Source organism: Saccostrea cucullata, unplaced genomic scaffold (genome assembly GCF_032062105.1).
Source record: "Saccostrea cucullata isolate Sc308-1 unplaced genomic scaffold, CSIRO_AGI_Scuc_v1 ctg634, whole genome shotgun sequence".
Classification (NCBI taxonomy): Eukaryota; Metazoa; Mollusca; class Bivalvia; order Ostreida; family Ostreidae; genus Saccostrea; species Saccostrea cuccullata.
Genome location: NW_026932503.1, coordinates 1 through 27,287, shown reverse-complemented (window position 1 = coordinate 27,287; position 27,287 = coordinate 1). Strand labels below are relative to the sequence as shown.

General features: G+C 33.8%; 1 protein-coding gene across 1 annotated transcript; it reads right to left on the bottom strand.

Annotated features, from left to right (window-relative positions):
• Positions 1-14,922: 14,922 nt before the first annotated feature.
• LOC134235281 (protein naked cuticle homolog 2-like) lies at positions 14,923-15,620 on the bottom strand (the record flags this gene model as incomplete). Its single annotated transcript, XM_062717404.1, has 1 exon — positions 14,923-15,620. A coding segment is annotated over one exon (698 nt), but the record flags the coding sequence as incomplete, so codon positions are not given.
• Positions 15,621-27,287: the final 11,667 nt, after the last annotated feature.

The following is a 27,287-nucleotide window of genomic DNA, read 5'->3' as shown; positions in this document are numbered from 1 at the left end:
AAAAGGCGTTCGATTTGCTTTATATTTTACCTTATGTTGAAAGTATATGCATCTTCCTAATGTTCATTCCCAACACAACAGAATTGTAAAGTATCAGAATTCGGGAATTTATAATAATTCCACATCAACACGACAAACATGAACAATTTGTAAATAAATCAAATTATACGGAAACACATTTCACACACCAGATATGATGCCATGTATAAACAAGAGATTGTCTATTCTATCTAATTATGCGTAATTAATTACTTTCACATTCATCTTGTGCATAAAATCAAATTTATTTTTGAATGTATATATAATGTAATGATAAAAATGTCTAAAATTTCGGCTAAAAGAACCCTCTTTCTCTTTTTTTGAAAATCTTTTCTTTTTTATTTATCATTCAAACATATTTGCAGAATATGTCTTCAAAATTTTAGCAGAGACAGTGATAGCTTCAGGAATACAATTTATGAGAGAACATAACCATGATAACTGTTGATCGTTTAATTTCGCTAAGTCATCAATATTTTACCATTTCCTGACGACTTCAAAAGGGAGGGGGGGGGGGCTAAATGCTTCTTGACCATCTCTGACAAAACAACCTCGACTGGGTTATACATGTGTCTAAAAGACCTCTCTTTGAATGTCACGGTCGGTTAAACTCGGTCATATATTTTTAATCGTAAGGAAGAGTGGGGGGGGGGGGGGGTAGGTTCGAACTTTAGTACCTAAATTTTTATCCAAAACACCAAAAATTTACCCATTTTTAGCCTATACTGCGAGGTGTCTGTGGAAAGTGGGGGGGGGGGGGGGGGGCTTTACCTATGTAACAAGGTTCAATGTATATACTAAGTATATATTTGGAAAAAAGTGGGGGGGGGCTAAGCCCCCCTAGCCCCCCCCCCCCCCCCGGTTCCGACGCCTATGATAAAGAAAGGAAATGGCTACGATTTTTATGAAATTTTAATGTCCGATGAGGAATTATATTCCCAAAAAGTAAGACAAGAGTTTCCAAGGCAATTGAACACTCCATTATTTCAGATTGTTCATTAACATTTTCATAAATGTAAAAACTATAAGAAATGTGAAAACTTGACCATGTTATTCATATATCAATATGACTGTACCTCGATCTATATTGAGAAATTCAATGTATTTTAACTTCATGAAAAGATGTACACATTTGACTTTTATTTATAACCCCCCCTCTCTTCAAAAAACACGAAAATCCTGTTCATATGACTTCTCGCTCTCAATTTTCACAAAATGCATAAAATAAAGGTAAAATAGTATATTTTTATCGATTAAAATGCAACCAAAAAATTTACGGTGTCTTTGAATTAAACATGTCATGCTAAATTGACATAAAAAAGATACTCCGCTTCAATTAGCTATTTTCAAACTGTTTTCCTGTGCGTATTTATTTCATATCATTTTATTTTCTTCTTTATAATAACGTTCATATTCTATAATGGCGGAGATATACAATTATGACTCGATTATACTGTACTCTCTAACTGTTAGGAGTAATTTATATTTCACGAGAAAGGGACGCCATACATTTTTCAGTAAAAATACATAACACGGCGTTAGTCGTTTAATTTCTTTAAAATTTCACGTTTTAGGAATAGTGCACAAATTAGAAAATTAAGTATATGGAATACTTTAATGGGAAATAAAGACAAACGAAGTGTAGTTATTTGTTTTTAGAAATTAAATTGAAAAATGATAACGCCACTGTGTCCTCTTTGTTACCCCAGCAGTGTTTGTTGTGTGATTTTAAAGTTATTTGAGAACCTTATGAATTAGGTTTAATAAAAATAAATCCACAAGATATTGATGTACAAGTAACAGTTACTGGCATAATGCGCCGTTGCTTTATTCTTTAGTTTTTATAGAAAGTTGCACGGAATACCCGATTTCGCGGATTCAACGATACCCTAATATCGAGTATTATACGCGATTTCACGGATAATACCCGATTTCGAGTATTCTCTCCGACCTGTTAAATAATCATTTAAAGTAGGATCAAAAAGATTAATTATTGTATTAATGATGCGAACGTCTTTATACGTTTCATTGATGGAATAGCCACTGATCAAGAAATCTGTACAGGCGACATGCCGACTGTAGTTCATGCAGCGGTTAACGCAATGGGTTTTCTTAAGAAATAAAGGAGAAAATATTCAGCGGATGTAAATAGGCGTATTTGTTTTTAAAAACATTGCTGTGACGTCACGCGTTTGTTCTTGTAGTCTAAAAATTTACCTGTAGCCGTCCGATAATAATAATTACCAGTCTGATAATACATATATTATCGGACGGCAATGATAACAAAATCGGACGGTATTCAAATAAAAAAGAAGAGTGGAATAAACTAAATATGTCCACCCCCCCCCCCCAAAAAAAGGAAAAAATTGGGGAATGCAATCGCAAGGAAATTTAATAGCTACAAAATAGCAAATCCATGAAAAAATCGAGTTTTAACCATCCTCAAAATTAATACTTCTCATCTTATAAGTGTTTTTAATACAGCACTTTAAATCAGCAAATTTAAATCCATTTTTGAGAAATTATCGGCAAATCTATTTTATAAGGATTGTTTCCAAATGGCTGCATGCACTTGTAAAACCTGAGAATTTCCATTATATAAACTAAAACTCCAGAATGAAAGTCTGCATTTTTACTTTCCATGGTGACGGTAATAATTTCACCATAAAAAATTGTATCAGGTCAATTTATGCACAAAATAAATAAAAATGTTCCAAAATAAAAAAGGAAATCCTTCCCCACCGGACCCCTGTCCTGCTTATCTAAACGACTGCCATTGAATGAATGAAATGAAACAAGAGTTCACTCACTGTTTTTACTATCTCTTTTCCTTTGTCTACTTATTAGACGGGTAAAAAACAATTGATGCTTAAACTCCCATTGTGTTATTATCGGACTCCTCCAGGTAGCTTTTGGACATTTAAATGGCAATGTTTTAAGTAAGATATATGCCTCATACTATTCTATATGTAAAATTATCAGTCTGATAATTTTACATATAGAACACTATTCGGCATATATCCATTATTTAAAACATTTCACCACTGTCGAACACCTCCATTGTTAACTTATTGGACAGCCACAGGTAAGGTTTCGTTCTGCTTGGATGACTATACCTGGCACTGTTCATCAAGTTAGGCCAAAGAAAACCAGATTTGGTTTAAAATTCCTTCTGTCTTTATTAATAGTAGGAATCATCGAGAGGTCTTTAATATCGATAAATATGAACATTAACTTTGTTTAGTCTTATTTATCCGCATTGCGACATTTTTTATATATACTACGCATGCGTAAAAGTCAGTTCTTCTAAATTCTCTACAATTTATTCATTTTACAACGTAACGACCACGGATGACGACGTACATTTTAATTTTGAAAAAAAAAATCAAAAAAGGTGTTTTGATGATGCCTTTTTTTTTATTACACCAAGATGTTCAAGTTTTTACTGTGAAATCCGGATATTTGTTCCTATGTTTCGGAATTTGCAAGAAACAGTTTCCGTTAACCTGTTAACAGGTAATTTTTGTAAAGCAATAGGATTTGAAGGATTTTACTCCAACAACTGTTCAAGCATTTTCTTTGAAATTGGAAGATTATTTCTGATATATTTTTTAAACACTTTCTCTTTTATGTGCAGGTTTCGAACTCGGAAGGATTTTACGCTAGTCACTCCTTAAAACAACGACAGATACTCGCTCAAACGTTACAGGACTAGGTGGACAAATGGTCATAAATCACCGGACGAAATTACAGATTCCGTTGGAATTTCGTGAGCTAAATTTTGTGCTAAATGCGGAAATATAGATTTTTCAATAAACAAAAAAAACCCCAAGGTTGTGTGTAAGAAAACACATGCTTCTCATTCACTTTTTGTGTCCATTGGATTCTATACATGTACCGTGGATCAATCATCGTGAAATGAATCTATTATTTAGAAATGAACGGTGAATATAGGAAATTTATGATCGGAACCAAGGATGCGTCTTCAATAATGAATCTGATATATTCAATTCACTGGATTATTTGTGCTATTTTTAATAGGATTTTTTGTGAAATTTTAACATTTAAGCCTACTAATTTCCTACATTGTTCATATTAAATTGTTTGATTTGTCATTGCCTTTTAAGTGCTGTTTACTTATTTGCGCCCCCCTCCTTTGTTCTCATTTTAACGTTCCTTGTACCTGTCCAATAAGTTGAATCTTATTGGACACCTACAGGTAACTTATTGGACGGGGTGCAGGACAATAACAAATTTAGTTAACCAGGTTAAAAAAAAAGCGCATTGAAGTGGTAAAATTTTCTGCTTGGATGGAACGTTTTGATCTATCTTTAGACACGCCCATTTCTTTAAAAAAGAAAAATCGGCCAAATGAAGCAATCGAATACCTGTAGAACAGGTATTTCATAAATATAATAGCCAATCAAATTGACGGTCTACATAAACACCGAGTAAGGACGTGTTCGACTGATACATATGCTATGCTAACTCCAATAAACATGATAAAATTATAATCATGTACAAAATTGTTGCAATGCGTGTTTAACATAAGCGAAACTCTTTACATAGCTCTTTCTTATTCAAAAATCTTCATTTCAGTGTAACTCACGTTGCTTGTCGCGGAAAGTATCCTAAAACATTACGACGAATATTCCTTAATCGTTTCTAAAGAAATGGGCGTGTCGTTATGTTATTATCATTTTACAAACAGTGTGACAGTTTGCTTGTTGGGGCGTGCTAAAACTTTGTTATCATTCACTCATCGATTGGATCTATGAAATCAATACAAATTTGCATATGAAACTCGAAATACAACAATACCCCGTTAATGCTGGCCAATCACATTAAATGTTTGCATTTGTAGTCAGGAGCAACACGTGGTCAGTCAAAGCCCGTTTTCTGTCCCCCCAAAAGCATGTATTATATTTGTTGTGATTTGACCGGATGGGTTTTTGAATACGTATAAGAAGGTTTAAAGAATGGAATTATTAAGGCTACTCTGCTACTGTTGTACTATAGGTACAATGAAGCGCATTGAAGTGGTAAAATTTTCCATTTGGCTGAAACGTTCTGAGTCATGTTTTGACCGTCAATTATAACATAACGACACGCCCATTTCTTTAAAAACGAGAAAGAAGTATTCGTCGTAATCTTTCAGGACACCCCACTTTCCGCGACAAGCAACATAAGTTACACTAAATTCAAGATTTTTAAATAAGAAAAAAATATGTATAGAGTCCCCGCTTTTGTAAAACACGCATTGCAACGAATTTGTAGGTAATTATGATTTTATCATGTTTATTGGAGTTAGCATAACACATGTATCAGTCGAATACGTGCTCACTCGCTGTTTATGTGGACTGTCAATTTGATTGGCTATTATATTTTTGGAATACCTGTTCTACAGGTATTCGATTGAATCATTTGACCGATTTTTCCTTTCTAAAGAAATGGGCGTGTCTTAAGATAGATCAGAACGTTCCATCCAAACGGAAAATTTTACCACTTCAATGCGCTTCATTGTAGCTATCAATATCATCATGAGAGGAAGTAAAACTTGCTTTTTACGTTCACAAGTAATTGTTGTTTATTCCATACAATTGGTCAGTTTTGTCAGTGGTATTGCTGGGTTCTGTGTTTCATATGCAAATATTATTGATTCCATTGAAATCAAACATCCAATCGATGAGTAAAATGATAATCTGCATATGAAATTTTAGCACGCCCTATCAAGCAAACTGTCACGCTGTTAGTAAAACGATAATATAAATGACGTTCAAAACATGACTCAGAACGTTTCGTCCGAATGGAATAAAATACCACTTCAATGCGCTTCATCGAATTGAATTGAATATGAGCATATCATAAAATTCTATCATTTAGTTTTTAAATAAATACATTTATTAAAATGAACATTTGTTAAATGTATATTGAAACATTATTCTAGAAAGATCAAATTTTGAAGGTTTCTGAAAGTTTAGTATATGTATTTACCTGACCCTAGCTAGAATCCAGTGGCGACTGTATTATTTACCAACCGCAACTGAAGTCAAGTAACAGCTTTTTAAAAAGCTTGCCTGACTAAATCAATCAATATCTGTAAGATGAGGGCATCATTAAAAAATTGTTTGTTTGGATTTGCCGCCTGAAGGGTTTCAGACATAGGAGGGAGGGAGGGAAATTATTTTTTTTTTTAATTGAAGATAAATTTTAAATATTTGATAAATATCTCAGTACACAGTAAATACATTTTTTGACTTTAAAAAAAAGTTTCTACCATCAACAACAACAAAAAAAAAAAAAACTAATTTTACATAGATCTGACACTATATTTCAGTATTTTGTATGATGCATGTGATACAAGTTTTGGCCAAAAAATTGATTAAATAAAGAACAAATCTTTCTACTTTTGGTCAATAAATTTTTTTCAGGAGGGGGCATTTCAATGAGGCGGGAGGCAATTCCAAACAAACTATAATTTTATTTTGGTCTGAGTGATAAACCTTTTGAGCAATACTTTTGCATGTGGGCTTAAGGTTCATAAACCCTCTGCTCACTCATATAAAATGTTGCTTGAACCTTAATGATTTTCCAAAAGAAATGTATTTTATGAGTTAAATACAAACAACTATAGTATAGCTTGCGGGGCAAAATTGGACAAAAAAGACACTTCAACTTTGCAAACCTATACAGAAATAATAGACATTTATGTCATTAAGAGTTATCTCTCTTAGCAGAGTATCGATGAACCTTAAAATATATCCTTACTATTATATATTTTGAGAACCTTGTGTAAATGATCCTTGATTTTATTTAACTTGTAGAAGAATCATCTCTACACTGCATACTAAAGAGTTGAACATTATTCGGGGGGGGGGGGGTTCTGTTGTAGGGATGGTCTGCCCTTGGATCTAAATTGATTTCAAGCTACATTGTAACGCGTTTTATAAAATCTGTTGTCAAATTATGCATTATGCACAACACAATAGTAACATTTTAAAAGATGGGTGTAATTGAATGTACACATTTTGTTGGAGTGTATTTTCTCCCCTGAAGTAAATAGTGGTGTGTACATTAATGTTTTTTTTCCTAAAATGGGGGGGGGGAGTTCCACTATCATATTTTGAGAATGAAATAAAGTCAAGGTTTAGGCCTTCGTGGAAAAAAATCTGCACTGCTTTCATACAAATTGTGTGGATCTGAACAGAGACATATAATAGATCATGCATCTGGAGAACATGACGTTGAATTGCGTTATTCATTAGTATTGGACTAGTTCATTTATGGATTAAACCAACAGCGGGATCGGGAAACAAATTAGAAAATCATTTCTTTAGTGTTGCATGTCTATATACCGTATAAGTAGAAATTTTAGCGAGGATTTAATTTTGGCATTATTAGCGAGGGTCCCGAGATCGCTAAAATTAAATATCGCTAAAAATTAATTGCATTTTATTTGTAATAGCTTCTTTAGTAAGCATTTTAAAATCGCTAAAATTACCTCTCGCTAAAAATAAATTACCATTTTTTAAGGAGAAATCGCTAAATTTGCATCTCGCTAAAATTTCCACTTATACGGTATATATACTGATATATACGATCTGTTGTTTAAAGGAATGAGATAAAAGTTGTAAATAGAATTTTGAAGCATTCGAAGAAGGTTAAAGGTTAATTTAATTTCATGGAAGTTAGCACACCCATTCGTACAATAGAACACTCCAAAGAAATGGCGCGAAGATAGATTACTGCATTTGGCGCGAAAAGAGCGACTCACCCCTTTCGTAGAAATAAATGGACTGATCCAGTAGTATAGAAATGCAGAAAAAGTATAATCACTCATTATTTGACAGACTACACCTCAAATAATACAACACTTAAGCTGTAAGCCAGGCTAGCTTAGTGGGAGCAGCTGGCATTTATTTAATAACAATTCATAACAAACAGGCATACATTATTGTGTATGTGATCAATGAAGTACTGCAATGTTTTGGTTAACTATATCTTACATGCTATGCATTATACCCCTATCAAAGACATTAAAAACCGCCCAGGAAAAAACCATAGACGAGTAACTATGGAAAACCTGTGTCCGTCGCTATGTAAATAATGCCTCAAGGGAGAATGCCGGACGTGCATTCGGAGCAGTACTTGGTATGCATAAACACTGTTTATGTACATGTACAATAAAGCAAAATCAAAATATATGACAATATTACATATATATAATATATTACATATATCAACGTATTAATTTGAATATAGATATAAACAAAAACACGTGTGTGTTCTGCGGAGCACTGGCTTAGAATGATCCAACACCTCACAAAATACCACCTTCTCATTGGCCTTCCTTTGGCCACGCCTACCATAAACAGGCATTTCCAATAAAATACGTTTCTATCATACAATGTTTTCTCGCTATTCTACGAAACGCGGGAAAACTTTAGTATACACGACATGTTGAAACGGGGAATCACATGGAATCTCCATGCAAAAAGAGTAACGCAAGTAAACACTGCAGTTTTTAGCATCATTAATATCATTCTTTTTCTGAAAACTGTTTTTTTTTTAATGCAGGTAAAGAATTCCAATGTAAATCAGCTCACACAAAATCTAGCTCTCTAGGCAAAACAAAGACACATGAATTTTAAAACCCCTTGCAAAGGTATTCAATGTACATTTGAAAATCTAAGCTAAACAAGATGTACATTGAATACCTTTGCAAGGGGTTTTAAAGTTCATGCGTCTTTGTTTTGCATGATTACAGTAAAAAAGACACTTTTTTTCTTTATGTAAAGTGAATGGACATGCAATAAATTGATTATTGAGACACACATATTTTAAATACCCTACTAAACAAGGAAGAAGTAAAAATAAAAAATGACTACTGTTTACAGGCATATTTGCCTGACGTCACGGTGTCAGGTTGTATAAGGATTGATATTTCCAAGATCCGAAACTAATAGATCATACCTAGAGAGCTAGATTTTGTGTGAGCTGATTTACATTGGAATTCTTTACCTGCATTAAAAAAACAGTTTTCAGAAAAAGAATGATATTAATGATGCTAAAAACTGCAGTGTTTACTTGCGTTACTCTTTTTGCATGGAGATTCCATGTGATTCCCCGTTTCAACATGTCGTGTATACTAAAGTTTTCCCGCGTTTCGTAGAATAGCGAGAAAACATTGTATGATAGAAACGTATTTTATTGGAAATGCCTGTTTATGGTAGGCGTGGCCAAAGGAAGGCCAATGAGAAGGTGGTATTTTGTGAGGTGTTGGATCATTCTAAGCCAGTGCTCCGCAGAACACACACGTGTTTTTGTTTATATCTATATTCAAATTAATACGTTGATATATGTAATATATTATATATATGTAATATTGTCATATATTTTGATTTTGCTTTATTGTACATGTACATAAACAGTGTTTATGCATACCAAGTACTGCTCCGAATGCACGTCCGGCATTCTCCCTTGAGGCATTATTTACATAGCGACGGACACAGGTTTTCCATAGTTACTCGTCTATGGTTTTTTCCTGGGCGGTTTTTAATGTCTTTGATAGGGGTATAATGCATAGCATGTAAGATATAGTTAACCAAAACATTGCAGTACTTCATTGATCACATACACAATAATGTATGCCTGTTTGTTATGAATTATTATTAAATAAATGCCAACTGCTCCCACTAAGCTAGCCTGGCTTATAGCTTAAGTGTTGTATTATTTGAGGTGTAGTCTGTCAAATAATGAGTGAAGATTATACTTTTTCTGCATTTCTATACTACTGGATCAGTCCATTTATTTCTACGAAAGGGGTGAGTCGCTCTTTTCGCGCCAAATGCAGTAATCTATCTTCGCGCCATTTCTTTGGAGTGTTCTATTGTACGAATGGGTGTGCTAACTTCCATGAAATTAACCTTTAACCTTCCTTGAATGCTTCAAAATTCTATTTACAAATTTTATCTCATTCCTTTAAACAACAGATCGTATATATCAGTATATATATATAGACATGCAACACTAAAGAAATGATTTTCTAATTTGTTTCCCGATCCCGCTGTTGGTTTAATCCATAAATGAACTAGTCCAATACTAATGAATAACGCAATTCAACGTCATGTTCTCCAGATGCATGATCTATTATATGTCTCTGTTCAGATCCACACAATTTGTTTGAAAGCAGTGCAGATTTTTTTCCACGAAGGCCTAAACCTTGACTTTATTTCATTCTCAAAATGTGATAATGGAACCCCCCCCCTTTTAAGGAAAAAAAAACATTAATGTACACACCACTATTTACTTCAGGGGAGAAAATGTGTACATTCAATTACACCCATCTTTTAAAATGTTACTATTGTGTTGTGCATAATGCATAATTTGACAACAGATTTTATAAAACGCGTTACAATGTAGCTTGAAATCAATTTAGATCCAAGGGCAGACCCCACCCCTACAACAGACCCCCCCCCCCCGAATAATGTTCAACTCTCTAGTATGCAGTGTAGAGATGATTCTTCTACAAGTTAAATAAAATCAAGGATCATTTACATAAGGCTCTCAAAATATATAATAGTAAGGACATATGCATATTTTAAGGTTCATCGATACTCTGCTAAGAGAGATAACTCTTAATGACATAAATGTCTATTATTTCTGTATAGGTTTGCAAAGTTGAAGTGTCTTTTTTGTCCAATTTTGCCCCGCAAGCTATACTATAGTTGTTTGTATTTAACTCATAAAATACATTTCTTTTGGAAAATCATTATGGTTTAAGCAACATTTTATATGAGTGAGCAGAGGGTTTATGAACCTTAAGCCCACATGCAAAAGTATTGCTCAAAAGGTTTATCACTCAGACCAAAATAAAATTATAGTTTGTTTGGAATTGCCTCCCGCCTCATTGAAATGCCTCCTTCTGAAAAAAATTTATTGACCAAAAGTAGAAAGATTTGTTCTTTATTTAATCAATTTTTTGGCCAAAACTTGTATCACATGCATCATACAAAATACTGAAATATAGTGTCAGATCTATGTAAAATTAGTTTTTTTTTTGTTGTTGATGGTAAATACTTTTTTTTAAGTCAAAAAATGTATTTACTGTGTACTGAGATATTTATCAAATATTTAAAATTTATCTTCAATTAAAAAAAAAAAAAACAAAAATAATTTCCCTCCCTCCTATGTCTGAAACCCTTCAGGCGGCAAATCCAAACAAACAATTTTTTAATGATGCCCTCATCTTACAGATATTGATTGATTTAGCCAGGCAAGCTTTTTAAAAAGCTGTTACTTGACTTCAGTTGCGGTTGGTAAATAATACAGTCGCCACTGGATTCTAGCTAGGGTCAGGTAAATACATATACTAAACTTTCAGAAACCTTCAAAATTTGATCTTTCTAAAATAATGTTTCAATATACATTTAACAAAACTTCTAAGTGTTCAATTTAATAAATGTATTTATTTAAAAACTAAATGATAGAATTTTATGATATTTTCATATTCAATTCAATTACAATGAAGCGCATTTCAATTTCACATTTCCCCCTTTAGTTTATCATTAGTTTCCATAAAAATTTACTTTAGCAAACTCCACCCATCAATAAATCTCTGTTAGAGCATTTGAACCCTAGTGAGGCATTAAATTTCTACGGACAATTTTCCTTTTGTATCCTCTCTCTCTCTCTCTCTCTCTCTCTCTCTCATTTTCAGTATACATGTACTTTGTTTCGATGGTTTATAGTCTGATAAGTTTAGGTATGAAGCATCGCGGAGATGTATATGTTAATATAACAGAGATTTATTGATGGGTGGAGTTTGCTAAAGTAAATTTTTATGGAAACTAACGATAAACTAAAGGGGAAATGTGAAATTGAAATAGGGGCAAACTTTAATAATTATCATTGATCATCAATAAGTATCGGTCAACAAGAATGAAAATGTCTAGAACATACATGTACATAACTTACAATAACTTTAAAATGAAAATGAAAAACTTACAATAACTTTAAAATGAAAAATGAAGTCCAAGTTTTAAAAAAAAAGTCACAGCTAAATTGCTTTTCCATTATATTATTTTTTTTTATATGAAGATTAAAAAAAATCCTCAAATGTAATGTTAAAGGTCAAGGGAAGGTCAAAGTCATTAAATGTCATTTCTTCTCACAAAGCTTTGCTGATGTATGAGGTCTCATCAAAATATATGAACAGTAATTTTTTTCTTTTTAAACCGTGAATAAAAATAAATAAATAATAATAATCAGGTATAACAAAACATTTATTGACTATGTTCTCAGGAAATGCGCGTTTTGTCGACCCTCGAACCAAACTGTCTGCCTAATGTCTAGCAGACAGTTTGATTCTTGGGTCCGACAAAACGCATGTTGCCCTTGTACTTAGTCAATAAATGTATATTAGTACATAAATCAAAGGAATTGTGTATCTTGTTGTAGTTTACTTGTGCATCAAGTTTCATTAATTTCAGATTAAACATTTTAAAAATAATTGTTACAGCAAACAGTTAGCTGAGCTCTTCTTGTCTACACCTTGTATATAGTTAATGAAAGGCAAAATGGACCTTAAAAGGTTACAAGATTGATTTTCGATTTTGATAGTTATGACCCCCTTAGTGACACTTACATGTAGGACCCAGAAACAAGGAAATGATTATAATTGTAAAGAAAATTTTTAATTTATGCTGTATTTTCAATGCTTGATAAACTTCGACCCATATATACATGTATTTGACAATTGTGTTGAGGCTTGTAGCATAACTTTACAAATACATTTTGTTTGATACATGATATCAGAAACAAGAATATTAGAAATATTGTCTAGATTGCAACAATATTTCTCTGATTCATTACCTTCTAAGAAATAGAAAAAAAGGTTAAATAATGTTGTGAACTTTTATTTCATATTTTTACTTCAACATTTCCACAAAATGGGACATACTAGTATATAACAATACCATTGGTGTCTTAACAAAAAATCATATCTTTCATAAAAGAATATGCTTCTTCACACAGAAAAGGGAATATTTTCTAAAAAATAATTTGAATTTAAATCCTTTTTAATTCAGTTACTTTGATAAATCTATTCATATTATTGCTTTGAAACAAAATCGAACCTGTAATAAAAGGGGTTGAAAAAACATATCGAGATTCAAAAGTTGAACAAAATAAAACATGCAGGGTTTCTTAATCAACACATTTGAAGCACATTACGATTCAATAACTGAGGTAGAATTTGGACAATTCAATCTCATTGTCTGGTCTATTAAAAGCAGTCATTCTCTCTTACATATTCCAAACAAACACAATTCAAACCAGTTAACCATGTAAAATTGACATTTTTTTGTAATTTCATGATTTTTTCAAATTAAAATCAATGCCAAAGGTTTTTATCTAAAGGATTTAACCCCCACCTCCCCCCAAAAATGTGTATTTCAGGGACATTTCTTCCATCAAAATCATTTATTTCAGGGGAAAAAGAGTACAATTTGGCTATCCAGGAAGTATATATTGTAAACCTCATTTTCCATGAAAAATCAGAAGAAAAAAAAATTAAACGTAAAACCTTTAAAACAGTGAATCTTTTATCTAAAACCAGACATAGAACGTAGATAAGAATATTAATTTTAGCAACTTTATGGGAGAATGAATATATCTATCAGAAATCAGGTTTTTTTCCTCATTCATATCCAGACATTCAATACATTTTACAGATACACACATTGCTGTCTATCTCAAACAGATCTGATTGTTTCCAAAAAAAAAATTAAATAATAGGTTTCAAATAGTACAAACCCTTCAGCCATTTTTGTTTTAATTAAATACTTGCTGAACTCAAAACATGTATAATATATACATGCATTCAAATAATTTAAATGAAATAAAAGTGATTTGCAAATGCCTTTTTTGAAACTATAATATGAAAGTTTGATGATTAATGATTATTAAACCTGAAAAAATGAGCATACAATACAATGAAGCAGAGATGAATTCCCCCATCTTCGCTAGCCAAGGGTTTCTGATACGCTACTCTCCTCATAAACCCTTGGCATACGGCGAAGGCAAAAGACGGGATTGTTTTCCGTCACGTGATCTCGAATCTATCAGGTACGCACAGATTGCGTCATCACCAGAAATAAAGACACATGTTAAAAAAAATTAAATAAAATTTTTTTTCAAGAATAATTAAGAAGCAGTAATTGAGTTATGTTTATTCATTATTTATAGAACAAATCTGAAGCTTCAATATAGATTCTTAATCACATATTTAGAAGATATTGGATGACACCATGGCTATTCATAGAATTGAATGTTATCTTACGGATCGTTGTTTACTTGCGTTTTTCATTTCCGAGATTAAAGAGTGAAGATGTATCCCGAACGCAAATATCGTCATTTACAAAAAACAATTGCTGATTGGTCGACCTGGGTGTACTGAAATCTAATCAGATCTCTGGAAAAAAATCCCAATTTCTATGAACACCGTAGGCCAAGGGTTTATGAGGAGAGTAGCGTATCAGAAACCCTTGGCTAGCGAAGATGGAATTCCCCATGACAAGGAAAATGTATACAGTTAACTAACATACATGACAGACTGAGTATTTTTTACACATTTATTTACACTGAAAAATAGACAAGGAAAAAATTGTGTATCACAAAAAAATAAATAAACAGTTACAATTCAATTGGCCAGTTATACCCCCCCCCCCGACCCTGAGCATTATCAAAGGGCTATACAATCAACAGATAAATGTGTTTCCTTAAAATGAAAGAAAAAAAAGATATCAACAAATCTGACAATTCTTAAATTAAACTCTAGAAAAGATTCAACAAAAATAATGGATTTCAATGACCTTTGATCTTTCATGCTTCATAGTAATGATGATAGTGATGATGATAGTGATGTTCGTAAATGTAATGTTGTTCATGCTTCTGAACCACTATTTTGTCCCCATCCACATCACACGCGTGTTCTCGTTCAATCCATTCCGCCACTTGCTGCATGGCCAGGTCATGATCCTTGTCTCTATGGCGATGTCGCCTGTGATAGTGGGACATTGAATCGGGAACATGCATGGGCAAGCTCACTTGCCGAAATCGTCCGTGTTTGTGCGGTGACCCTTTGTGATGCCCTTTGGGTGACCTTGTCTCTGTTTCCTGGGGATCAAATGACCTTGACCTCGAATGTTCTGTCTTAGCACTGTCTAAATGCTGTTGTTTGATTCTCTGTGTTTCTCGCTGGATGTTATCACATTTCTTGGTATCCTGACTTTTAGATCGCGGGGAAATTACACTGTCTTCGATCCTAGCTGATTGTCCCGTGCTGTTGTTAATGTTTTGCGTGGACTGGGTGTGGGCATTGTGCTCAATCCCGGCTAAGTCGAGGTAGTAGTTTCGCCTGTCTTGACTTTTCTTTGCTCGCTCCTCCTGTATGTTATTGGTGGTGGTGGTGGTGGTGTTGCTAGTTTGATTGTTACAGCTCGTCTGATTGAAGCAGTGTCCCCGGTGGCGCCGCTTGTGGTGAGAGTGGTCGTGATTCTCGACAATCAATATGGTGTCTTCTACAAAAAAAATATTCATTTTTCAAAAATAATCATATATGTTTACAAATCCAATAAAATGAATTCAAGGAAATGGCTCTATTCTTCCTGGATATCAGTCAAACATTTAAATTTTATAACAGCAATGTTGAACTACCCTGCTAAAGTATTTTATTCTCTACACAATAAAATAACCTTTGAAAGTAGTCTCTTTTTTATGAAGTTAAATTAACTACTCTGTCTAGAAGTTGGAAATTAAAGTCTGTTTGTCAAAGTGAAATGATATAAAAGAAGGAAATAATCAGTCATTTCAAAAACATACAATTAATCTGACTTATGATTACAATTAATCCACACTCTGGAACATTCACCACTCCACAGCATGGTGTGTATGTGTTTACATGGAACCTTTACTGTAATTTGGGCGGTGTTATTTTTTTGCAAGTTGTTGTCAACTCCAATGCTGTTGGGGCCATGGTCGCGACGGCCAAGGGTGCAACAAACGTAAGAACTACAACAGGGGTGGTGGTGGTCAATCAGGGAGACGTGGTGTTTGTCCGATCTCATCCTACTGAAAGACATGTCGGAAATCACTTTAGTGGTCCCAGTTGGAGGTCGTCCTTTAACCTTTAATGGACTGAAGATATATTAAAGTTAAAACTTAAAAAACATGAAAATTAAAAACAAATCATGAAATAACAGTTTTTATTAACCTGAGCTCATAACAGAAGTAGAAGTGTAGAAGTCCTGATTATTAATCACAAGGAATAATATTTTTTATGCGTCCGGATCGATAGATCCCGGGCGTATATTGTTTTTGTCCTGTCTGTTTATCTGTTTGTCTGTCTGTTGTCAAATTTAACCTTCGCCATAACTTTTGAACCATAAGAGATAGAGACTTCATATTTGGTATGCATACTTCACTAATAAAGTTCTTTCAAATGACATCAAGGTCAATGACCTTGTGATCTTGACTGTGACCTAAATGCTAAAAATAGCTTTTTCCACAGTTTGTCATAACTTTTGAACCATAGGAGATAGGGACTTCATATTTGGTTTACTTACTCCACTAATAAAGTCCTTTCAAACGACGGCAAGGTCAATGATCTTGTGACCTTGACTGTGACCTATATGCTAAAAATAGCTTTTTACATTTTTTGCCATAACTTTTGAACCCTTGAAGATAGGGACTTCATTTTTGGTATGCATACTCCACCGATTAAGTTCTTTCAAATGACACCAAGGTCAATGACCTTGTGACCTTGACTGTGACCAGCATGCTAAAAATAGATTTTTTGAACTTTGTTTCCGCCGGGCGCATAGTGTTTCACAAACACATCTTGTTTATTCTTGAAAATAGTTTCCTTTGAGGTAGTTCAACATAAGTTTACCTTAAAAAAATCATACAAAGATTTGGTATCTCAGTTATGGTTATTCATACTTTGCTTCTTCAAGTAAACCAGTCCCCAAGATCATGAAACAGACTTAGACTTAAGTCTAGACTTAGACTTAGACTTTAGTCTAATTTTCAATCAGCTGTAAGATGGATATTTGGATCAATCTCTAAACCAGTTAAGACCAAATTTGTAAAGCAATATTGAAAAATACATCAATTTTGGTCTGTTCGATGAAAACAAACATTAACATTTTAATACAACATCAAATATTTTGACTTAAATTTAGAGTGTCTCATGATTCCCTTACATTAGCTAAGTCGGTAGAAAGCCCGCTCCTTGATTGGAATGTCATGAGTTCGCATCTCGGCCCCGACTGATCTAAGTCGATAAAAAGGTAGCAACTTGGTAGTTTCTTCGCTAGGCGCACCTTGAAGTGAAAGTTGTGGGTCCATTGGGTGAGACCTTAAAACCGAGGCACCTATTACAGCAGGCGTTGGCATGATTAAGGACCCTCACTACTCACTGGCCGTAAAGGTCAACATTTGAGACTTATCACCGATATTTGGTGATGTCTCTATATGAGTGAAATATCGGTATCTCGAATGAAACGTAAAACAACATACAATCAATCAATGAACTCGGGAAATATTAAAATGGTTTTGCAAATGTGTTTCAAACGTTTTACAAAGAAAGGTTACCTTACATATAATTTTGTATACGTACAAAAGTACGTATTACATTTAGCTGTGTATAAACTCGTTTAAACACCTTTGGCGGGAAAAAAATTCCGTTTAATCAGGTACAATGCAAAAATCCTAAATTGCACATAAATATATCAATAAGAGCATAAAGAAATGCTCTTAATCAAATCTATGCTAATTTGTGGTCATTTTTACTAAAAATATTACTTCTTAAACATTAGGTAAAATACTAGTATATGACAAAATTTGCATGTATACACTGTAAAAGTATTGCATTATCAGGAATACTACCTTTATGTCACACAATGCTTATCATTTTTCAGAAGAAATAGAACACTGTCAAACTTTGATAACTCAGTTGCAACGGATTCGGAATGATTTAAAGAATATTATTTCTAGTGTTTCTTGTTAAAATATCGTCGGCAAAATTATGCGAGGAAAGACTTGATCACATGGAAAATCTTCTGGACAACCTCGTGCTGAGAATGGAAGACAAAAACAAACCATATTCAACACCAAAAGAGTCCATAATTGTAAAATATCATATACAGACGCCTTTTCACTTTGCACTGAAAAGGCATTTAAGTTTTTCTTTGTTCATTTTTACTACTTTTTAAAAACAGCCCTGTATAATGAAGGGTTTTTTAAGGGGAAAAACACTAGTACGTGGTTTTAAAGCAGAACCAATAAGCTATATATGCGCTACCAATTTTACTTTAAGGGCTAGAAATCATACAAAAAACTTTCAAACTAAAAACTTTTTGATTTATTTATTTTCTTAAAATATTTTGGGGAATCTCCTTCAACCCACTAAATACGAAAACTTTGCCTAAGAAGCCCTTGAAAGGCATTGCGGCGACCTTTTATGTCTATTAAAAAAGCATTAATTTCTTCTATAGAGTCGCCCGCATGGCGCAAAAGTTAGAGCATCTGCTCCAGAGTAGCGAAGTAAGGAGTTGATCCTTGCGTCACGGGTTCAAATCCCACTATGGGACGTGGAAACGGTACTTCGGATGAGACCGTAAAAACCGAGGTCCTGTGTAGGTGCTGGCACGAAAAAAGAACCATCCATGCTCAATGGCCCTAAGTGCCTAGTATAGGACAAAAGTTGTAGCCCTTCACCGGTAAGTGGTGGCGTCTCCATATGAGTGAAAAATTCTCGAGAGGATAGATGTTAAACAACATACAATGATTGACAACCAATCATTTTCTTGCACAGTTGATCCTAATGTTTTAACGCATTCTGAATTCGCATTATATGAATTGCAATATGAATTGAAGATGCATAAAAACACCTTTTTGATTGATTCTCTGTTGTTTCACGTCCAATTCGAGAATATTTAACTCAACAGTTTATTAGGAGGCGTAATAACGCCACTTACTTTGCGTTGTAACGCCGTTTTGACAGACTCTGTGTCATTTTAAAGGTGTAACCTGTTGAGGGGTCGTACCTGGTTGATTCCAGGATCTCGGTAAAGATGATATTTACAATAAATAATTTTCCTCTTAAAAATGATTAGATAAAATAATTGGCCTGCAAATATATACAAATAGGGTCCTTTCCTTACTTAGGGGAAAATCAAACTTGATTGTCGGCCTTATATTTACAAAATCACTGGTTCGCCCAATAGCACCGGACTGACACCAATATTGCCTTATTCAGGCTCGTAGTGTCAGTCACGGCGCTAAGTCCAATCCCCTAGTGGTCAGCCTCTGACAACAGAAGATACTGAATTGTCCTTATTCAGGACGCACAGTCATCCACTGCGATCTGAGACCTACACTATCCTAAAAAGCCTCAGAGGGTTGACTTGCCTCTATGGTCGGCCTCTAAATGGTTAGTCACAAACCAATACTACAAATCTATTGTGGCAAGCCTTAACCAATAGGCAATTCACCTAGTATTGTCAAATAATTGTGGCAAGCCTCAATCTTAGGCAATCCACCCAACTAATCTTATTTCGGTCTTCTTCTCTCCGTTGCTTGGACTCAAAAGAACCCTGCAGCTTAGCTGCGCTTGCTTATATACCTTTGTTTAAGTCACATGATCAGCTGAGGTCACATGATCAGCTTCAGCCAATCAGAGATCCCAAGGCCCGACTTGCATAATTGGAATACACAAACCCATTAATTGTTACAAAGGCGTATGAACGCTCCTGTGAAAGCGCAATATAGCCTTTGAAATGAGAAATAATGACATTCACTTTGCTTAATACTGTATACAGGGAAATTTTCGCCCCCGTTTTATTTTCGCCCCTTTCGCCCTACTCTCATTAGGGCGAATTTAAAACGGGGTCAATTCAAAGAATACAGTAAATTTCTTAAACAAAACTATGACTGGGCGAATTTAAAATGGGGCAAAATTGTTTGCAAGTGTGAACGAGCGAAAATAAGACGGGGCGAAAATAACCCTGTATACAGTAACGGATTTTGAAATATCTATTCTGAAGGATGATCTTACGCCTTTTTGAAAGCATAATAATGTTTTTTACTCCATGTTATTATGCTTTTAATAGCGACCCCTTGCAACTAAGTTACCAAGGATATTTCAATATTTCCATTCATTTATCTCTGTTCATAGAGAATAGGTTATAATTTTTGTATCACACGTAACAGAAATCGCAAAAGACCACAAATTTGACAGCATTGTGATAAACATTGGCAATCATTATAATACCCATTCCGGAACATTCACTGCTCCTCAACATGGTGTGTATATGTGTTTACATGGAACCTTTACTGTTTTATGGTGGATGGTTATATTTTCCCGCAGGATGTTGTCAACTCTAATGTTTCTCATAGAGAAAATGTTGATTTTTGTATCACATGTAACAGAACCAAACATGAACATAAGTTACATTTATAGATGGTTCATCTGGCAGAATTCCAAGCCTGGATAACTTGCGTCTGACAGGCCTTTACAGAATGTCTTCATATTGCATAATAAACTTGAGATGTCATTGCAAAAGGCAAAAAAATCCCCCAAAATATTTTTTTACTTTAATACTTTTTTTAACTCACCAGAGGAAACGCAGGTGACCTATTGCTATGTTTTCGTCCGTCGTGTTTTAACATTTTGACATTTTTAGCTTTTTCTCTGTTACCAATTTTGGCATAAAGTATCAATGGCTAAAGGGGGAACGAAAATTGTAATATCATGGTCCCTGTACTCCTGGGGCCTGTGGGATGGGGCCAAAACCACTAAAATTATTGCAATTTTAAAAAATCTTTTTGACTCCTAGACATCAAGCATTCAAACTGTTAGCATGATTGTAATACATGTAAGCATTGAATCCTCTATCAAAATTGTGATAATAGGGCGGGACATATTGATTATATAATGAAAATGCAGTCTTTGAAAATCTTCTCTTCGGTATTAAACAAAGTATTTGCATACATAACTAGTGCTAATTGTAACGGGGACCGTTACAGATGTTCCCCAAACGCTCCCCAACTCCCTTTTGGTGCCATATTCCCTATAAGCTTCATTAAATAAGACAAACTCTACGCATTGGAGACTTTAACAACGTTTACCCAGAAGTGTACCAATTTCATTCAAATTTTAGCATTGCACGCTTGCGCATGTGAATGCACGTGCGTAATGACCATATAATCTTGTCTTAACAATCTATAGATTTTAATATACTAAATATCAAAGTATTTAATCCAAAAGTATTAAAAAATACACTAATTCAAGTGTATTTTTGATTTTACTCATTTCACGTGCACACACGTGCTCACAAGAGGATGACGACCAAACTTTCTTGTAGAAGTCCATTACATCTACCTATGTTCTAAATCGCATCCCGTTTGGTTGAAAACCAAGGGAGTTATAGCTGTTCAAAGTTTCAGCCAATCAGATTGCAGCGCACATACATGCACGTGTATGCATGTGCATGGTGACCATGTCTTCTTGTAGAAGTCCATTATATCTATCCATGTGTCCAAATCCCATCCTGTTTGATTGAAAACCAAAGGAGTTATAGCTATTTAAAGCATAAGCCAATCAGATTGAAGCGCACGTGCATGCACGCATTTTCATGACAATTGCTATATATCTTATTGTAGGATATCCTAATACATGCCTATATTTAAAATTTCAAAGGATTTCGTCAAAAAACAAGAAAGCTATTGAGAGTTTAGTTTCAGCCAATCAGAGCGAAGCGCACGTGCATGCGCGTGAGATCTTACTTTTTTGACCATGTCATCTTATCTATGCTTCTAATATATACTTCTAATATGAGTTTTAAAGCATATCATCAATAATTTAAATAGTTACGTCTGTAACAATTATATTGGACATTTCTCGTGTTGCACGTGCGAGCTCTTGCAGGCACACGTGCATGCACATGCTTTCATGATATTTCTTTTATTGCGGGCTGTAGATCTCCCTAATGTATGACTATGTTCAAAATTTCAAATGATTTTATCAAAAAACAAGAAAGATATTGAGACTTTAGTTTCAGCCAATCAGAGCGAAGTACACGTGCTTGCACGTGCGATCTTGCTATTTTGACCATGTCATCTTGTGCATACTACTCATATATCCTTACATTATGAGTTTCAAAACATTTCGTCTAAAAATAGAAAAGTTATGGTTATATCCATTATATATTGGTCATTTCAAGTTTTGCACGTGCGCGCTCTTGCAAGCACGTGCGCGCAAAATGACCTTGATTCCGCAAATCTACATAACATGCCTACTTACCCTAAAAAGGTTTCCCCTTAATCGGATGTGTACTTTACAAGATCATTCGCGGACAAAATTTTCCCGAGAAGAAAAATAATAATAACTAGAATCTTGTTGCCATGGCAACAAATGAGTCTTCCGTTCTTCTAAATCTGTAAGAATTTGCTTTTTTCTCTGCAAAAAACGTAGATATCATATGTACTCTGAAAGAAAAAAAAAACTGCAAAAGGGTCTTTCAATACTTAAGGTACTTTGATTTTCATGACCAATCTTGTTCTTATGCATTTTGGCACTTATAAGAGCTACACGTGTATCATAGACAAACCAACGGACGAACGAACACCGTACTCTCATAAACTTCACTGTGTTTATGTTCTGGCACAATTGTGATGGTGTTATAAAAATGTCATGAACTAAGTTAGTACCACATTAAACGTAAAGTCGTTAATAATCACAGTAATACTATCGAGATTTGTCAGCAGAAAGATTATTCGAATTCAACTACAGGAATTAATCAGCGATTAATTGATTATATGTTGTTTAATGTCCCTCTCGAGAATTTTTCACATGGAGAAGCCTCAACTCGCCGGTGGAGACTGCAAAATGTTGTCCTATAATTTGGCTCTAATCGCCATTGAGCAGTGAGGAATCTTTTTGAGTCAGTACCATCTGACACACGGGACCTCGATTTAAACGATCTCATCTGACGGACCGGTCTCCACGTCCCACAACTGAAGTCCATAATACAGATATATGATGCTCTAGCCATGTTTTTATTTTATTTTTTATTTCTCAAATTTGTTGCATCAGATTTTCTTAAAGATCATACTTAATAAAAAAATCATTTCGAACAACTTTATTGCAATGCATACAGCGTCCGGTGATTTTGATTGACAGGTCAATACATGTGCACTTAGTGTAATACTTCTTAAGCAGAAAAAATATACAGAGAGTGACTATGACGGACTATGAAATCAGAAAATATTTAATAAAGAATGGGTACAACTGATATAGAACTGATTTTTTGTCTATGTAAATGGATAGGATAATCAGGATTAAAAGGGAATCTCTCTCTCTCTCTCTCTCTCTCTCTCTCTCTCTCTCTCTCTCTCAGACATGTAAATTTCAGTATCTTGCGTAATGAAAAATCTACTATTATAGAATATGAATTCTGTATACATGTTAATGGTAATTATAATCAAATGTTCCAGATTTAATTGTATAACGAATTTATAATTCAAAGGCCTATAGTTGCAATAATGTCTCCGAATAAAATCAAGAGGGGGGGGGGGGGCTTCAAAAGAATTACATACTCGGTAATTTTATGTTTTTCTGAATTAAAAGCAAAATACTTAAGGTTGCATGTACATACATATAATTATATAGCATTGCATAAAATTGTGTTCATTCGTATACTTTATCTAACATATCAACAGACCTTTGCAGATGTTTTTGTATCATGTTTTTAGCGTAGCATTATTTCACACAGAAACGCGTAACTTTCACATAATGTTAACCCTTTGAGTACTAGTATTTCACAAAAATCCAAGAATCGCTTTTTCTCATCTTTAATAACTTCTCGGGTATATAAAAGTATAGATCATGTATAATAAATAACACTATAAGACTTTTAATCAATGAAATATACGTGTTAAAACCAAATCCAATCTATAGATTGATTTTCTTTCTTTTAAGTTGCAGATATCAATTTATTTCTAAAGGCTTTACAACAGTATTACATTACTCTTCTATCTCTCAGTTCCCTTTTGAGTACATATAATATTTTAGAATCGAAAATAAAACTCGGATTCCGGGATAATTTCGCATTCAAATTAGAGAATGAATTAAGAATATTTTTTTTTTATATAATCATAACAGACATTACAGATTTACACTACGCTGACAACTTTAAACTATGCATATACTGAAAGCAGTGACCAAAGTAATCTTTCATGCAGAAGTGGATATGGAAACTCAAAGTCTAAATATTTTTTTATGTGAAAAGTGTGGATATAGACGTCTGCGACGTCATGGATACTACCTCCGCCTTTATCTCGAAAGTTCTATTCCCACTTACAAGTCAGAGTTATCTATCGTTGCTCATTGTCACTACGTAAATCACGCATTCTCAATTTATAGTCTCAATTCGCTTTAAATAATGTACCGCGTTTAAAGTAATATAATATTTCAAATAAATTTTATTTTCTGCCAGTCATATGAACCATTGTTGGTTGTTGATTAAAATACAACAATTGTTTGTTGTAACTTGAATGACTGTCTTAGGAGAAAATCACATTTAATAGCAGAAATCGATATTTACGTTACTGTCGCCGATCATCGTGTAGTTTTTATTTTAAACCAAAAAGAAGTTTTAAATCATTTCATATCTTTTTCTTAGTAAAATCGACCTACATTTGAGTTATATTTTCTGAATATCACACCCGTCACAAATATGCGTGTCACATATTTTTAAAAATTTTAATATATTTATCAAATTTTAATGTCACCGCAAAATTATCACTTTTCTATTTGGGAATTCAAAAGGACTGGAAGGATTGATGAACTGACTCAAGATTAAGTTGTAACTTTTTAACATCATGAACACCCTTTCTATTGTATGGAATGGTAAAAAAGACACTGTTTATCTGTATTTATGAACAATAGCCCCCCTTTTCTTATGAGTGCAATGGTTAAAATATTCAACGATATTTACGTGTTAGTATTTATTCACAAATTAAGTAAGACAACTACACTGTTCCCTATGGGTTAAATTGCCTTACACTCAAGCACTAGAATATGCCTTTAATTAACAGTGGAATAATTGAACAATGGCATTAAAAGTTACGATAAATCTCAGAAAGATATTTACGTTACCGATATTTACGTTACCCATATTTACGTTACCATGTTTTATAGTAAATAAGTATTAATTTCTAAAGCTATTTGAACCGATTTGCGAGTGAATCTTTATGATTTAAATACTAAGAACATGAAGAAATATACACTGTTTCTTAAAATGGCATTTTTTCTGTAACAAGAGTGCAGAAATGCAAATGGAAGCGCACATCCAAAGGTGAACATTTTTACTCAATATCTTGTGCATCCGTGTGATTTGAAAATTGAATTGACATAATATTATTCACAAGTAGAATTGTGGTTTAATGATTGAATCTTTTCATTTTGAGCAATTGGTTAATATTGCATAGTTTCAAGTGTAATGCACGTTATCACTCGGAACGTAAATCTGAAACAAAACTTTCTTCAAGTCTGTATTTTGCTGTTTGTTCGAACTGATAGTGTTTCCTCAACTTAAAAAATGGTTATATACACCTGAATTGTGTACCAAGCTAAACATTTTGAAGAAAAAATATCATTTTTGTAGGAAATATAATTCCAGAAAATAGGCACTGCGTTGCATGCAGGGGAGGGGGGGGGGGGTTCTACATCGGATAAAAAAAGAAGACGGCTGTGGGTGTTGGGTGTCAAGAAACTGGTTGAAATTGAATTCATTTCCATTTCTGTTGCTTTGCAAGAAATACGTGTATTAACTTGTATTCAATTGTGCACCTTTTTTTCCCATTTGAATTGTTGCTTAATTAGACATATAACTTGGAAGCTATGCGTCTATGCTTTAATGGTACTGAAAATTCAATTTACGTTGTATGAACGTAGAATGTATATTGCTCTATAGAGCACATGTGATATGCAACTGCAATTATTGACAAACTTTTTAAGGGTGGTGGGGGATCTTTCTTTTGTTTTTGAGATTTGACGATAAAGTTTCCACAATCAATTAAGCATTTCAGGCATGTAGCAACGGGGGGGGGGGGGGCAGCCCCCCCCCCCCCCCCACTTTTTTCTCCAACCTTACTTCAATTATAGTAAATATTCAATGAAAGACTGGTTGCCCCCACCCCCACTAATACTGACGTACGGAAAATGTAGTTTAATGATTGGTACTGAAAGTAGTTGGCATTGAAAAAAGTTGCCCCCCCCCTTCTAGGATTTTCGACTTTGGGCAAGTTTTCTCCCCCCCCCCCTCTTTTTTTCTTTTTTTGGCTTGTCAACTTTTCAGGAAAGTAAAAAAAATTTTTTCTCTGGCTGGCCCCCCCCCCCACTTTCAAAAACGATGCTACGTGGCTGCATTTGAAATTATCAACAGATTAAACGGTGGAAGGGAGGGTATGAATTACACGAGTCCTCTATAGATAAATCATAACTTGAATTTTCAATTCAACCCTATGTAAAGAGCACAGATAAGAAAATTCATAAAATTCAATAATTTGAAATAATATAATCATTTTTTTCCCGGAATATACTTTTATTTTTGTATGATATCTATGTGCGATATTTACGTGATATTTAACAAACACTGCGTAATCAGGTAATGGCGAAATATTTAACCTTCTTATATTCTAAATAATGTGCGTTTCTCTGAGCAGGTTAATAAAGAATCAATTAATGTAGCATTTTAGGGAATATTGTCATTATCAAGCTTAACATCGGATGTGATAAAACTTGTTAAATTAAAAAGAAAATAATTTCCTTTAAATGAAATATATGTCTCTTTTGTTTTTACTTATAATTGAATCAAAGATTCCACACCCCTTCTTCAAAATTGCTTAAACGGTTTCATAAATGTTCATAGTTAACAAAATTTGATGTGTTGTATATTAATTTTGTATTTTTAAAAAAAATCTTTTCTTTCCAAATATGGCTTTTCAACATCACGTAAATATCTTGGTGTAAAATTAGCCCTCCAACCGCTTTTATTTCGAAGGAGGTCAACAAAACACAGCGTGATGTATGTAAATCAAATTGCGATTTTTAGTAGCTATACACTTTCATGTTTCAAATGACGTATAGAAGTGTTAATTTCAGTTCACAAAAGTTTTTGACT